Below are 16,254 nucleotides of genomic sequence, written 5' to 3'. Positions count from 1 at the left end.
AAGAAAACCCTGGAGGGGTCTCAGTGACTATACTATTTGAGGTCTCAACAAGGAGATGTGAGTCACTAGGAAGGAGGCATGAGACAAAGGTGTGAAGATGCTGAGGCCACAGGATGGGATGCCTGCAGCTCTTACATAGCATCCTTAGACTAAACAGTTCAACTCTGAAGTCAAATACAGTCCACTTTTAAAAGATATCTCCAGAAAGATAGAATAATGAAAATCAAAGCTGATGCAAATAGTGTGGTTCCTGAGTTTAAAGCTAGATAAATCTCTGGGCTTAAAAAAATAGATTTTATCCATGCTGTTTTATGTCACCACAGTAGAAATCTGTTATTAAAACTCACATCATGTATCAGGGTGGTCACATGCTAGTGCTTGCATGTGGAAGTCAGGGGACAGCTTGTGGGACTCGGTTCTTTCTTTCCATTGTGTGGGTCAGGCCAGGCCAGGACATCCGGCTTGTCACAAGCACCATCATTCATTAAACTGTCTCCTTTCAGTTTATATTTATTGCTTCTAGTTCTTAAGAGTCTCAAAATGGTAAGTCTCAGAGTAGATCTGAAGGTGTCAGATCATCAGTCACAGTATCTCCTAATACTCACAGTCTCTATTCTGCAGAAGTCTTTTTAGGATCCAGTAGTCATATCTAATGAAAAACTGTAAAAAAGATCATGAGGCCAGACCCCAAACCAGTGACTGTCCACTCCTGTATGCTTAGCACTTGGAGAAGACAGTGAAGGGTACTGGCTTTCTTTAAAGATTAATTTATTTATTATTAGTGTGTGTGTGTGTGTGTGTGTGTGTGTGTGTGTGTATGTGTCTGTCTGTCATGAGTGGAGGTGGGAGAACAATTGGTAGGATTTGTTCTCCACTTCCCCCAAGGTTTCAGGGGTTGAACTCAGGCCATCAGATCATGTGACAAGCTCTTTCACCCTCTGGGTCAGCTCTTGGTGTGGATGCTGAGATCCAAACTTAGGTCCACACACTTTGCAGACAATTATACTCTTACCCTCTGAAGCATCTGTCTAGCTCCTCTTCTCCCTTCTCTTTAGTTATTATGATTATGACTTTTATTTTTTTTTAAAGAGGCTGTTTTGAAGCTGGAGAGTTGACTCAGTAGTTAAGAGCCCGTGTTGCTATTGCAGAGGACTCAAGTTCAGTTCCCAGCACTCACTTGGTGGCTCTCAATCATCTGCAATTCCAGTTCCAAGGGATCTGACACCCTCTTATGACCCCCACAAGCACCAGGCATGCACATGGTGCACAGATATACATTCACACAAAATACTCAAGACATAAAAATAAATCTAAAAAAAAAAAAAAGACAAAAAGACATGGTCTTGTAGTGGAGCCCAGGCTGGCCCGGAACTCCCAACTTTCCTGCCTCGGGCTTCTGGGCACTGAGATCATGCTGCCTCTGGCAGTCTGGGCTGCTTTTTAAAGGAACATGCCGATCACCTCCACACTGTAAAGTCCAGGATGTCAAAGGCACAGAGGTGGCTTTTACCCGTTTCTGACAGTAGTCACTTGGAACCATGGGATAGCAAAGAGGATCAGGCTTGTTTAAGTTAGATTTGATGGCTTCTAGGCTGGGTTAATGGGCCCTCTTACAACTGTCCAATAGGGCATTACATTTGCAGTGACTCCAGACCTCAATGTCCACCTCTTGTCCCAGTTACCTATTGCTGTGTGCCAACCCCCCTGCCCCAAATGTAATGACGTAAGACAGGAGACTGGTCCCCTAGGTTGACTGGGCTGTTGGAGCTTGGCCTGTCTCCTGCAGTTTCAGTCACTTGTTAGTAGGGTCTGGAATCACCTCAAGGCAGCTTCTCTCCATGTGGTGACCAGGCTTAGAGGGGATGAGCTGGCAGAGGGTTGGGTACTTCTCAGTGGGGCTGCTCAGGCTTCCTCACAGCAATGTAGCCGGACTCTCTACTTGGGCTGGCTTCCCTCAGCAAGAGTTCCAAGGGCAGGAAGTGGAAGCTGTTAGCCTCATAAAGCAAGGCCTTGAAATAGATGCAACACCACATCCATACTGGATGAAGCCACCAGAGCTGCCCATAATGGGGACGGGAAAACAAGGACTTTGGGTCTTGAGGGTTGGGCTGGGGGTGTTAAGGAATTTGTGGCCACCTTTAATCTCTCAGGGCATTCTCAAATCCCAAAGGGTTTGTTTTTAGGGTTGGACCTTTGCATCCATGGAGCTATGTAAACATTTACAAGAGGTCACCTACACCATCTCAATGTGCTCATGGTAGTAGAGAGAAAGCAGGCTGGGAAATGAGGAGCCTACGTACACTAAAGCCCAGGGCCAGACTCCAGGCTCAGATCTGCCTCTGGTTCTCATCCATGTGGAGAGGGCTTGTGCGCCTGCAGGTAGGGCTAACTAGGTCTTCAACATACAAAGGGCTGACAAGGGAGAAAAACTAAGTTCCCTGTGTCTGAGAATGTGGCTCTAGGTTGTAAGACAAGCTGCACTGTGAGCCACCTCAATGTGGCAGCCATGCTGTCAGTAGGGACACTTGAAGCCACTGTACTGCCCCTCCGTCTTGGGGAACTCCTTCCGGATCCTCCAGCGGCAGCAGCTGGGCAGGATGGCAAAGTTAGCCATGTCCTGGGAGCCGAATCGCCAGATGGTATAGCACCTGTACGCACAGTGTCGCAGCCTGCGGTTGGTGGCCTCTTCCTCCAGCACTAGCAAGGGCTCCTGGTAGAGCAGGAGGAGCTGCAGTGCTTGCCTAGACAGCACGAGCTTCCAGAAGAGCTTGGAGGTGGTGATGCAGGGTCCCGGCTTCCTACGGCAGCACAGCTCCTCCAGGGCCCTGCGATTCTCTGGTAGTCGCGACGGGAGGCAGTTTCCACACTGGCACCAGCCTGGGCTGTCCCCGGACCCAGGGGCCACCTCTTTACACAGCAGCTGCATTTCCTCAGGTTGTCCCGGAATGGGAAGTGAGTCGTGGAGAGATAGGGACAGCCTAGACAGGTCCATGACATCCATCTGAGGCCTCTGAAAAAGTCAAGTTTCCAGACCTTCAGCAACACCAACCCCTCGGGTTTTAGGTTCGGTAGCTGTATCAACCCATATAATCACATTTAATGTTACAGCATCTGGAACAGCTATCACTTATCTATCTGTATCAGGCTGGGCAGCTGTTTCTGATGTTGAATTTGTTTAGAATCTCTTGTAATACAAATTGTGTCTCTACATATTTGGAAAATGAAATTCAGAAGAGCCTCTTTCCCTGGCTGCCTTTGGAGGGTGTCTCTCCTCCTAGTGCCCAGTGCCCAGTAGGCAGCACTTGTGGATTCACTCCTGCTTTTGCCAGGCCTGTCAGACTTTCTCCTGGCATATCCATTTGTCATCTTCCAGAGCCGCCAGAGTCGCCATGCCTAGTCTATGTGACAGGTGCCTGTACTCACTGGGGGAGACCTGCACCAAGTGCATCCAAACCGAACAGTTTGAGTGTGTGAGTAGTCACAGCAGCGCTATTGGATGGAAGGCCACAACAACCCCAGGGCCACCAACTAAGGGGCAGATAAGCAAAAGCTGACCTACTCAGGCAGTCTGTCTATCCAGGAATACTATTGAGCCAGAAAACAGACAGAAACAATGGCACACTGCCACACAGATGAGCCTTGGAAACACAAGGCTAAGAGAAAGAAGTGAGACAAAGGATCACATAGTATATGACCCGCCTTATGCAAATTTCTAGGGTAGCCAGACCAATAGGAAGTAGGGGCAACTGGAAATGGGAAGTGGCTACTTGATGGATTGGGGTTTCTTTCTGAGAAGATACAAGAGTTCTGGAGTCGGTGGCATTGGCAGAATAGCATTGTAACACAGAACATCACTGAATTACATGCATTAAAATGGTAAATACATACAGTCTTAAATACTAAATACCTTATTTTTTTTTAGACATAGTTTCTTGTAGCCCAAGGCGACCCCAAACACACTATATAAGGCTGGCCTTGAACTCCTGATATTCCTGCCTGTACCTCACAATTTGCTGGGATTACAGGGACATACTACCACACTCAGCTAAATACTTCACTTTCTACAAGGACATTCTGCAAGGACATTATAAAAAGGAAAATTTTGATCAGTTCCTCCCAAGATGAGATCTAAAAAATCCTAAATATTAGGCAAATCCATGAATAAATGCAGAGAATAGCACATCATATTAAAGCGGAATGTTGTAGTTACAGAGATAGCTCAGTTTGTATGGAGCTTGCCATGCAAGCATAAGGACCTGGGTTAGGTCCTAGTACTCACATAAGAGGCTGAGCATGGTGCACCTCAAGTCCCAGAGCCAAGGAACAGAGACAGGAGGATCCCTGGAGCTCACCAGCCAGCCAGCCCAGCAGAATTAGGGAGCCCCAGGTTCTGAAGGAGGCTCTGTCTTGAAACAATAATGACAGGAAGTGACTGGGGAACACAAGTAGTATCAACTTCTGGAGTCCATAGACACTTGCACACACATGCATTCACACGGACAAACATGCACACATGTCTACACACATACCTAGCTGTTGTGGAAAATTAGTTTAACATGTGTTGCATTTGTTTATACTGTGGAACATTTGTTTAATGATGCAAAGATGTGCTGCATCCTTTTATGTTGCATTTGTTTAACTCTGTGAAGCTGTGTTACTGTGCTGCCTGAAACACCTGATTGGTCTAATAAAGAGCTGAACAGCCAATAGCAAGGCAGGAGAAAGGATAGGTGGGGCTGGCAGGCAGAGAGGATAAATAGGAGGAGAAATCTGGAAAAGGAGATCTAGGAGCAAGAGAAAGAGTAGAGGAAGACTCCAGGCGCTGGCCACCTAGCTACACAGCCAGCCAGAGTAAGAAGCAAATAAAGAACTATAGAATAAAGATAAAAGTCCAGAGGCAAAAGATAGATGGAATAATTTAAGTTAAGAAAAGCTGGCAAGACACAAGCCAAGCTGAGGCCAGGCATTCATAAGAAAGAATCTCTCTCTCTCTCTCTCTCTCTCTCTCTCTCTCTCTCTCTCTCTCTCTCTCTCTCTCTCTCTCTCTCTCTCTCTCTCTCTCTCTCTCTCTCTCTCTCTCTCTCTCTCTCTCTCTCTCTCTCTCTCTCTCTCTCTCTCTCTCTCTCTCTCTCTCTCTCTCTCTCTCTCTCTCTCTCTCTCTCTCTCTCTCTCTCTCTCTCTCTCTGTGTGTGTGTGTGTGTGCTGTGTGTGTGTGTGTGTGTTTGAGAGCTGGATGGTGGCCCCCAAAAAAGTAAAAACAACACTACCTAGCCTTTGTAAGTCAATAAGTTCCAGCAGCTTGGAAAGCTGAGGATCATTCCCATTCATGATTTAAAAAAATTCTCACAAACTAAGCACAGAAGGGAATTTTCTTGATCTGATACCACATTCTTAAAAGCTAACCAAAAACCTCTGGTAGGGAATGAACTATACAAACTGTCCGCTGAGATGGGAAACGATGTGCGCTTCTCACTGCGGTGCAGAAGCCCGCCAGGGCCTAGCTAGTGCTGGGACCGGTGGGGGATTCTTCCCTGCAGCCTCCAAGGGGACCAGTGCCCTGCTAAGACCTGAACCTCAGCAGTTTTGCCTCCAGACAGGAGCACAAACCAGCTTTTAAAGCCACCTAGTATGGACACAGGAAATCAATAGATCTGGCAAAGGTGCCCAACGACCAGAACTGTGGGGGAACACCAGACAAAATGCCATATGTTTGCCATCATGGTATGATTGACATTTGCCCCCATACTAGAAACTTCCCAAATGAGCTTCCATGCTGAAATGGGTAAATAAACTGAATGTTCACAAAGCAGAGATTATACAAAAATGAGAATGAATTGTCACCATATGCCATGTCAGATACCTCACTAAAATAGTGAGTGACAGGCGTCAGACTTTCAACAGAGTGTGCCGGAGACTTTATTGTACAACTCAATTTTCTTTTGCAATAGGGTCTCATTGGGTTTCCCAGCCTGGTCTGAACTTCTGTGTCCAAGTGATCTCCCTGCCTCAACCTCTCAAGTGCTGAAGCTACAGGTGTAGACAGTTGTACCCAGCTTGTACAGTTCAACTTCTACAAAATACTAGAATTATTAAAACTAATCCTTAAGTTGGGTGTGGTAGTACACACCTTTAATCCCAGCCCTCAGGATTCAGAGGCAGAACTCATATCTCTATGAGTTTTCCAGGCCGACTTGGCCTACACTGGGGTTCCAATCCATTCAAGGATGCAGAGTGAGACCTTGTCTCAAAAGAACAACAACAAAAACCTAAAACCTAACCCTCAGATGCAGGGTATGGACCTCACCCTTAGACACAGAGTGAGGACCGTTTTTTTAAGGAAAGGTGGCGACTCAGGGGAGGCATAAAAGGGATTTTTGGGATGTTCAGTCTCTTCTCTGTCTCTCCTCTGGATAAATACTCTATTAAATCCCAACATCCAGGAGGCAGAGGCAAGAGGATCTCTGTGAGTTCTAGGACAGCTAGGACTGCACAGAGAAACCCTCTCTCAAAAAATCAAAACCCAAAACTCTACTATGAGCTATATCCATAGCCCAAAACATCTCATTTTAAATCATTTTGTTGGATGTGTGTGTGTGTGCATGCACACGCATGTGCGCACACATGTACCAGAGGCTAACTTTCTGGGATTGGTCCTTTCCTCCCCCATGTGGGTCCCAGGGATCCAACTCAGGCCATCAGCCCTGGCAGCACTGCCTTTACCCCCTGAACCATCTTATCAGCCCCCAAACACCTAATTTTTCAGTCTGGGTGCTGGTTCCACGAGTATGTTTACTTTGCTAAAATTCATCAACTGTGATTTATATAAATATCTACAAGTGTTTATATTTAAGAGCAAAATCTCCTAAAAAAAGACTAAGTGTTTTCACTTACTGGAACTTCTTGGCCTTTGACAACTTGCAGACTCTTCCCGAGCAGCTGCTGGTCCACCATCCGAATGTGGGGCTCATCCACAAAGGACACATACTTTAACGTCTAGGAAAAGAAGGAGCAAGGTCTGCTTCTGTACAGGAGTTACAGGAATCGCCTGCTCAGACATATGTGAGCTCATCCGCTAATCATATTTACCCTGTGACAAAGCATGTTAGCGAAGACCTAAAGGGAAGTTAGGCACGGAACCCCACACGCCACAGGCCAGCGAGGCCCCGGCACACCGTAATGGTCTGTGCTGCGGTGCCTGAGTTCAGTGTCTGAGGATGCAGTCTCTGCAGGGCTATGGTGTTGTCCTTAAATAGTTTATATGTTAAATTTCACTCATCTGGGCAGGCTATGTTGAGTTTTAGTTACAAAGGTGAACTAATCTTCTCCCTCCCTCCTTCCCTTCCTCCCTCTCTCCCTCCCTTCCTTCCTCTTCTCTCTTCTTTCTTTCCTTCCTTCCTTCCTTCCCCTCCTATCTCCCACCTCTCTTTTTCCCTCCTTATTTTCTGTTTTGAGGCAGGGTCTTACTCTCCAATCTGAACTAGCCTCAAACTCACCATCCTCCTGCCTCAGTCTCCCTACTGCTGGGATTGCAGGCCAATGCCACCAAACGAAGCTTGTTGGACTTTTACTTCCACCATGGGCACAAGGACAACAGACAGTGAACAACACACTGTGCATTTGGCTGCTGGAAAAGGACAGTGAAGATCCCTGGGAAGACAAAGGAACCCTCTATTTTCTCAAGGAGCCAGCAGTTTCTCTGTGGGGGCAGGCAAGTGAGCTGAGTGGAGCTGCCTCACCAAATGCAGCCAAATAAAATCAGAACAGTAGAGGTGTGCCTACACCCTACCTTAGGCTCTGCCAGGAACCTCCACTCCCCTGCTGCCAGCACTCTCCTGTGGGCCCAGGACACACGTATGCATGTAAACCTGCATATATGTGAAATGTACACATGGAGAATGTATAGAAGTAGGTTGTGTGTGCAGTTGTCTTTTTAACCTATAAACTGTGGCGTATGATTCTTCTATTTACTTTTCTCCTCTCAACAAAACATCTTGGAAATTCGCTCATGTTATTACCTGCACCCAAGTGGCTGTAACAGACTCCGAGGCCAGCTGACCAGCCTCAGGTGGAACCTCAGCTCTCCCGGTCACTTTCTGTGTGACTTTGGACAAGTAGTGTTTAATCGCAGTGTCTCCTCCTCACCCATCTCCGTTTCTCACTCCGGACATTCACCTGCCTGAGCATCTCCAGTGCTTTAGAGACATAAGCTCCACATGAAACTTTCCAAGTATGTTTGATGTTGTCTCCAGGTTGACCTGGAACTCACATCCTCCTTGCCTTAGCTTCCCATGCAATGGGATTACGTCATTCTTTCTAGTGAGTGGTGTGTGTGTGTGTGTGTGTGTGTGTGTGTTGAAGCAGCAAAAGGCTTTATTTTTTCTTGCTAATAATAGTTACCTGAGTGATCACTAGAATTCTTTACTATGGATTTATCATGGCATTTATCTCACCATTGATAACTAATATTGTTTATATTACTAGTCACCATTCACCCAGTGGACATTTGGGTAGATGTTGTTTCTTCCTGTTATTTATCCATTCATTTTTGCAATATTGGGTATTGAACCCAGGCTTCACACATGCTGAGCAAATGTTCTATTACTAAACTATTCCTTGGTTATTAGTATTTTTGTTTATTAATTTAGAAACAATCTTATTTCACATATCAGTCCCAGTTCCCTCTCCCTCCCATCCTCCCATGCCCCCACCAACCCGGTTATTAGTAATTTAACAAGCATTATTAATAGTTTAATAAAACTTAGTGACCATCCTAGATGCATATACCATGTACATCTTGTATAAAGGTTTCTCTAGAAAAGTATGGAGAAATGGAAAAACCAGGATAGAAAACATTCTCACTTAAACATTATTAGTCACTGCCAAATGATTGTCCTCTGAAGCCATTGTACTGTATGAGGTCAGGAAGGAGTCGCGCCAACTTACTAAATGACAAAAACTGGAATGTAAAGATTTGTCTTCCCTGTATGCCTAGCTTCTCCATTTTTGCTTCTCTTCTTTCTCAAAATCAAAGGGCTCATTAGAGAGACAGCTGTTTGGGAATGAAACTGTGATATGGCCTATTCCCCCACCCCCTGCACGATTTAGGCACCCCACACCCGACCTGTGTGTGTATGGGGGTCTGACAGAGCGGCATGCCTTACCGCCTTCGGCTCCACGACCAGCTCGCACTTCTTCCCGTAGTAATACTCGTTGACGGCACACACTTCACAGCACTTACAGTGCGGGTAAACACTGGACCTGCAGAAGGAGCTCGAGTACGTGTTGATGATCAAGTCAATGAATACCGTGGCCTGAGGAAAAGCAGACACGGTGCCAGTGAAACTTCTGGCAAATCATTTTCTTTGCTGTTTTTGTTGCTATTGTGTTTTCAAGACTGGGTCTCACCATGTACACCAGGCTGGCCTGAGCTCACAGAGATCTGCCTGCCTCTGCCTATTGAGTGCTGGGGTTAAAGGTGTGTGCCTCCACCACCACCACCCAGCCTGAATCCTTTTCTTTTCTTTTGGTTTTTCGAGACAGGTTTTCTCTGTGTAACAGCCCTGGCTGTCCTGGAACTCACTCTGTAGACCAGGCTGGCCTGGAGCTCACAGAGATCCACCTGCCTCTGCCTCCTGATTTCTGGGATTAAAAGTGTGTGCCACCACCACCGCCCGGCTCTGAATCATTTTCTTAAAAGACAGGGAAGAGATTCTCTTACCAAGCCAAAGTAGGACAGTGTGGATCCAATGTACACAACCAGCTGGATGATGTCAAACTTTCCTCCCTGCAACAGAGCGAGAAGCTTTACTCAGCCTAGCTCAGAGTGGTGCCTTTTCTTGCTAACTTTGCAGTCTCTGCGATTAGCACGTGCAGAAACCGGTGACAGCACCAAGGCACACACCCCAGTGCTCAACTGTCACAGGGACCATGAGATATTATGCTTCTCCTTTCTGCCATCCAGAACACTTTAGAGAGATGTGGTCAGTAAGGGGAGGACCTCTGCAGGCTGCTTTCCCTGTAAGATGCGGTGTTTCAGATGAGGTCTCCCAAAGTGTGGGATAACTTGGGGAGCAGATATGTCTACACCCATCTGTATTCTTATTGGTCTCTTAAAGGTCTGTTCTCAGTGTCCTTCCCATTTGCTCAGTTATATTTTATGAGTCTTACTATGTAGCCTTTACTGGCCTGGAACTTGGTGTGTAGACCAGGCTGCCCCTGAACACATGACATCACCTGCCTCTGTCTTCAGAGTGCTAGGGTTAAAAGTGTGCACCACCACACCCAACTTTGCTTTTCATTGATTCTTTTGTTACAGTGTGGCATCAGTCACACGCTGGAGATCAAAGCTAGGTCTTCTCATCCTTTATAGGTGCACATTCTACCAGCTCAGTGTCAGATGCTATTTATTTATTTAGTGTGCGTGCGTGCGTGCGTGCGTGTGTGTGTGTGTGTGTGTGTGTGTGATATGTGCATGTATATATATACAGGTGTGCTTGCCCATGCAAACATGTAGAAGAGGTTGATTTTAAATTATCTTTCCTCAACCTGTGTGATTACTTTTGAGACAAGTTCCTCAGTGAATCTGGCTGGCTGTTGAGTCTCTAGAATCCTCCGCTGGGTGTAGTGGTGCACACCTGTAGTCCCAGCTCTTAGAAGGATGAGGCGGGAATATTGAGGATTCAAGGCCAGCTGGCTATGTAGCAAAAGCTGTGCCACAGAAACAAAGCAAAGTTTGGATATTTGTATTTTTCCTCAGTCATCCTCCGTGTTTTTCAGATGGTTTGCTCATCAGCAGAAACCCAAATACGTTTCTTCCTCCTCTCATTCCACAAGTGAATTGCACGGAGCCAACTAATTAGGACTGCTGGCGTTCACTCCTCGCTACATCCGTAGCTAGACAGTCATGGGGAGGAGAGACTTACGGTGCCAAAAACCAGGATGTCGAAGCGGATCCCAAAGACTTTGATCAGTGTCCGCTTCTCCACGTTGTTTTCCTTATAGTACTTGGCGTGTCTGTGGGAGAAAAGCAGCCACGTTTACCACAGTCTCGCTGAGCGTGCTGGTATCTTACGGGGAGAAAGAGCAAACCAGTAGCCGGTCCAGTTCTCCTCATCGGCTGTTGATGCCTGCCACAGCTGGTAGAGGAAAGATTACAGTCCACCCTTCTAGCTGTTCTCTGACCAACTGGAGCCAGAGAGTGTCTCCAAGTTACCTCACCTGCTTTCAGCATCATAGAGTAACAGAAAATTGGCTTTAGTTTCCTATGTAAACATCCAACATCTAAGGCAATATATGGTCAACAATAAGCAAAGAAATTTTAAAAGTAACTTCAGGCGATGTGTTTATTTCTCCTTCCTTTCTTCTTGTTTTTTATGTTTAGACAAGGCTCTCTCTATGTAGTCCTGGCTTCCTGGAACTCACTATGTAAACCAAGCTGGCCTTAAACTCAGAGATCTGCCTGCCTCCAGCTGCTGGTATTAAAGGTATATGCCACCATGTCAGACATGTTTATCTCACTCTTCCTCTGTTTTGGTTTCTCAAGACAGGGTTTTTCTGTGCAGTCCTAGCTGTCTTTGAACTCACTCTTGTAGACCAGGCTGGCTTCAAACTCACAGAGATCCTTCTGCCTCTGTCTCCCAACTGCTAATAGGCATGGCTTCTAGAACAAACCAGGAGAGGAGGACAACGTGGGTCTCAGCCCTCTGTTGTCTATGGGGACAGCGCAAGGATCTGTCATACCTGTGCTTTCTTAGAATCTGTGTTCATTTTTCTGCCAACCTTTAGCCACAGAGTCAAACCAAAGGTCAGTCACCTGTGGACAGCAGAGTGAAATTCATCTTTCGTGAGGCAAACTTCAGGCCACTTCTGGATACCCTGCCACCACTTTGTCTATCTGACTCTCACATCAGGCCAGAATTTCTCTATTCTCAGGCACACAGCTAGGGCCAGGCCATACAGTTCACGAAGGTCCTTGTAGCCCAGTGACTAATGACAGCATTCAAGACAGCAGCTCTCAGCCCTCTCCCCAGCCCTCCTCACCTTCCCTCACAATCCCAGCCTGACCAAACCAGTGCTTCTCCTACAACCCTGGGTAGGGTGGCCTGCTCCCATCCTCTGGGATATGTAGGCTTTTGGCTTAAGTTCAGTGACAGTGACTTCTCCATGCTATTGTTCAATCACAGCCACCCCAGACAGGTACAAAAGTCATATATGTGACTTTATTTTTCACAAACAATCAGGCAGACTTCTACCACAATGTTTAGCAGGATGTGGTGGTACATACCTGTTATCTTGGCACTTGGAAGGCTGAGACAGGAGGATTGCTTTGAATTTAAGGACAGCCTGGGCTGCAGTGAACTCAAGGCTAGCTTGGACTATAGTGAGACCTCAATAGAGAAAAAGAAAACTGTAACAAAGCAGTACTGTCCATCGCAACACAACAAAACTACAGGCCTCCTAAGGCTCTGGCATGAGCCTCTCAACAAAACTACAGGCCTCCTAAGGCTCTGGCATGGGCCTCTCAACAAAACTACAGGCCTCCTAAGGCTCTGGCATGGGCCTCTCAACAAAACTACAGGCCTCCTAAGGCTCTGGCATGGGCCTCTCAACAAAACTACAGGCCTCCTAAGGCTCTGGCATGGGCCTCTCAACCTTTTCGGGTTGTTCTTACATAGAAGCACGCATTTTCTCTCTAAGTTGGCGGCGACCTCTTTCCAGGTGTAGGGAGAGAAGAAAACGGAAGACAGATGCTCTGCCAGAATATCAATGGATCCTTTCTGTGAAAAACCCTCAAAACCTGAGGCTGAAGCCAGGCATGGTGGCGGCACACTTTAATCCCAGCACTCAGGAGGCAGAGGCAGGCGGATCTCTGTGAGTTTGAGGCCAGCCTGGTCTACAGAGCGAGTTCCAGGACAGCCAGCGAAACCCTGTCTTGAAAAACCATACTAAACTAAGCAAGCAAGCAAACAAACAAGAAAAACAAAAACCCCACATCAGCCAGTCTCAGGTACTTCAGTGGTGTTTGTAGCAGAGGGAATCACATGGCCTTGAATCTGATTGTTCCCTTCCGAGACTGATCTCTCCTTCCTGCCTTGTCAAAAGATCCACTTTCTAACACGCAAGACAGGTGCATCAGCACTCCACGCTTGTGGTTTGTTTGCCTGGGAAAATTATTTTGTGAGTACTTGGATTTCTGCTCCCGGGTTCTTGCCACTGTAGATCACAATGGAGGGCAAGGAGTTTATGGGGAATAGTCTCACCAGTTTGTCTGACTGTCCAGCCAGCAATCCCCAGGGACCCTCCTGTCCCAGCACTGGGATTCAAGGCACACACCACTTATGTCAGAGAGCCGAGCTCATGTCCTCTCGCTTGCACAGCAAGCGCCTCTCTGAGCCATCTCTCCAGCCCCCATAAATCTTTTTCTTGAGGACAAAGTTACATAATGTGAACTTTTTAACTTCCTGTAAAAAAGAAAGCCATATTTTCCGAAATACCTCATATAGCCTGTAATTTCCTTCTCTTTTGTGACGCTGTTTGAAAATAACTTGTTCTCTTGCCTATCAGATCTCCACAATTTATTTTTGGCCAAAGAGTTCTCCTGGTGCTCATTCAACAACAAATTTGCTAACACTCTATTCTAAAAGAATACTGACGTCATAACCCCTTCAGGCCTCTAGAGAGCTCAATCCCACCAGGAGCGGATGTTCTTAGGTTCAGCTCAGAGAACAAGGGGTTGGCCAATGTTTGGTTGGTACATTGCCCTGCATGCTTTGGCTTACTGCTAAATAAAAATGCCCAGCACCAGCAGGGGACCATTCATCATGTCCCCTCTTTCTTGCTAATGACCACAGCCTCTTAAGCATTTCGCCCTACTCAGCAAGGGTGATCAAAAAGTTACCTGAACTAAGAGCCTTTTCCTGAGCCCAGATGAAACTCCACTGACCCAGATGAGGCAAAAAAAAATCTCAACCAGCTCAATGCTGACTCCAGAATGTCCTCAGGGGCCAGGCATAAAGGATGCGGGGGTCACATAGGAGGACACAAAGCAGTGGCAAGGATAGTGACAACACAAAAGCCACATGCTCTTTGTACAGGGGCCCATGCCCAGCTCCAACCAATGCTGTCATATGGGATATGGGCCCAGTGTTATTTAAAGTTTACAAACTCTTCTCAGGAAAAAGAGGAAACCCAGATCTTTGTGTAGAATATCACAAGGTTTAAAACATTCTACAGGTACAAAGAAATAAGTGGAGAATTGTTCCAGTACAGATATTTGCTAAGTCTGGGGGGGCGGTGGGGGGAGAGGCTCTGTGATGCTCTGCACTGAAGCCAGTACCCATGTGAGGCCCTTGACCCAGGTTCCAGGATGGAGCTCTGAGGACAGGCATCTGCATCAGCAGGGTTCACTTCAGAGTGAACAGCAGAGCCCCACGGAGACTCGTGGAAATGTGGATCACAGGCCAGGAGGTGAGGCCAGGCCTGGGAATGTGCATCTTTGAGTCACCATGTGATGCTGGTGCTGAGCCCTGCATTTTGAGGGTTGCTAGTCTAGACTGTGGATGTGAAAGGTTTCGAGTTTCTTCTCGGAGCCCAGGCTCCTGTCCTCCCTCTTGACTAGAAAAGGGAGGCATGCCTGCAGAGCCCCTACCTCGTGCTTGGAGGGGCTCCCTGGCCTCATCTTCCTATCTCGTTATCACGCTTGATTTTCTTCAGAGCACTTTACCATCATGAGAAATGCTCTAGTTAGATTTGTCTGTTCTATCGAGATACCGGTTAAATGTCTTACAATGCAGAAGTCTTAAGGGTTCTGTTCATTGGTTGGTTGGTTTGTTTGTTTTGAGGTGAGGTTTCTGTAAGTAGCTCTGGCTAGCTTGGGACTTACTGTGTAGACCAGGCTGTCCTCAAACTCATAGAGATCCACCTGCCTCTGCTTCTGTATGCTGGGATTAAAGATAAGTACCACCAGCCTTGTAATAGGTTTTGACAAATGAATATCTTGTGTTTTCATCAAAATTCCTTCAACTCAGACCATTCCATTTTCTCAGTAAACTTTTTCCCAACTCAGAACCCAATATTCTGTCTTCTTTCATCATAGTTGAGTCTTGCCTACTTAAAAAAAATTACTCAGTGTGTGTGTGTGTGTGTGTGTGTGTGTGTGTGTGTGTGCAAACACCCAAATGACCTATATGTGGAGGTCAGAGGACAATTTGTGAGCCAGTTCTGTCCTTTCCATTATGTGTTCTAAGGGTCAAATTCAGGTCTCTGTGCTTAGCAGCAAGCCCCCTTACCCCGGAGCCATCTCCTTGGCCCTACAATTTTATCTTATTGTGGTTTTAATTTGCATTTCCCTAATGACCAGTCATGTTGATGAGCTATAATGTTTTATTCAACCATGAAGTAAGTAGCAACCTCATCTTTTTTGTTTGCTGTTTCTGCCCATTGGCACATTCGATACTGTTACCTGAAGTTGTAGCCCGGGATCAAGGACTCATTGGTATACTTGTCATCCAGGCGGCGGAAGCTGTATTTGGGCTGACAGTGATGGGACCAGCTGTCCAAGTTGCAGTCCCAGTAGATCTCAATGCCCATGATTCCTCCCTTGGGGGACAGTCAACAAGAAAGTCACTAAGTATTGGGTGTGGGTTATGCGACCATCAAACACTGTCCCCACTCAGAAATATAATTTCGGGGAAGGTTTTCTCTCTGTGGGAGAAAATACTTATTAAAAGGTTTCAGTGAGCCGGGCTGTGGTGGCACACGCCTTTAATCCCAGCACTCGGGAGGCAGAGGCAGGCGGATCACTGTGAGTTCGAGACCAGCCTGATCTACCGAGGGAGTTCCAGGACAGCCTCCAGAGCCACAGAGAAACCCTGTCTCGAAAAACCAAAAAAAAAAAAAAAAAAAAAAAAAAAAAGGTTTCAGTGCAACCCGGTAGTGGTGGTGGTGGTGCACGCCCTTAATCCCTGCACTCGATAGGCAGAGGCAGGTGGATCTCTGTGAGTTCCAGGCGAGCCTTGTCTACAGAATGAGTTTGAAGACAGCCAGAGCTTTAAAGAGAATCCCTGTATTTAAAAAAAATTAAAAAAAAAAGATAGAGGAAGGGGCTGCCAACCACTAGATAAATACAAATACAATCAATACAAGGAGCACGCCGGGGAAGGGAGAAATGCACAGATGCATTCTCCCCGGAGCCTGCAGAGGGGGCACACTGCCATTCACACCTGAGCTCACCTCAGTTCTGGACTTCTGCTCCAG

General features: G+C 46.6%; 1 protein-coding gene across 2 annotated transcripts in view; it reads right to left on the bottom strand.

Moving 5' to 3' along the window:
- Window positions 1-1,471: 1,471 nt before the first annotated feature.
- Window positions 1,472-16,254, bottom strand: part of P2rx7 (purinergic receptor P2X 7) — a 32,686-nt gene continuing 17,903 nt past the window's right edge. For both annotated transcript variants that reach the window (XM_040731326.1, XM_040731327.1), the window contains exons 8-13: window positions 15,461-15,597; window positions 10,923-11,013; window positions 9,719-9,784; window positions 9,162-9,311; window positions 6,892-6,993; window positions 1,472-3,010 (exon numbers count right to left, since the gene is read on the bottom strand). In XM_040731326.1, coding sequence (XP_040587260.1) covers window positions 2,513-3,010; window positions 6,892-6,993; window positions 9,162-9,311; window positions 9,719-9,784; window positions 10,923-11,013; window positions 15,461-15,597 — 1,044 coding nt within the window. In that variant the 3' untranslated portion in view covers window positions 1,472-2,512. The remainder of the gene's footprint in view (window positions 3,011-6,891; window positions 6,994-9,161; window positions 9,312-9,718; window positions 9,785-10,922; window positions 11,014-15,460; window positions 15,598-16,254) is intronic.

The sequence above is a fragment of the Mesocricetus auratus genome, unplaced genomic scaffold (genome assembly GCF_017639785.1).
Source record: "Mesocricetus auratus isolate SY011 unplaced genomic scaffold, BCM_Maur_2.0 Super-Scaffold_100025, whole genome shotgun sequence".
Lineage (NCBI taxonomy): Eukaryota > Metazoa > Chordata > Mammalia > Rodentia > Cricetidae > Mesocricetus > Mesocricetus auratus.
The sequence above is the reverse complement of the archived record's forward strand: the minus strand, read 5'-3'. Positions and strand labels throughout refer to the sequence as shown.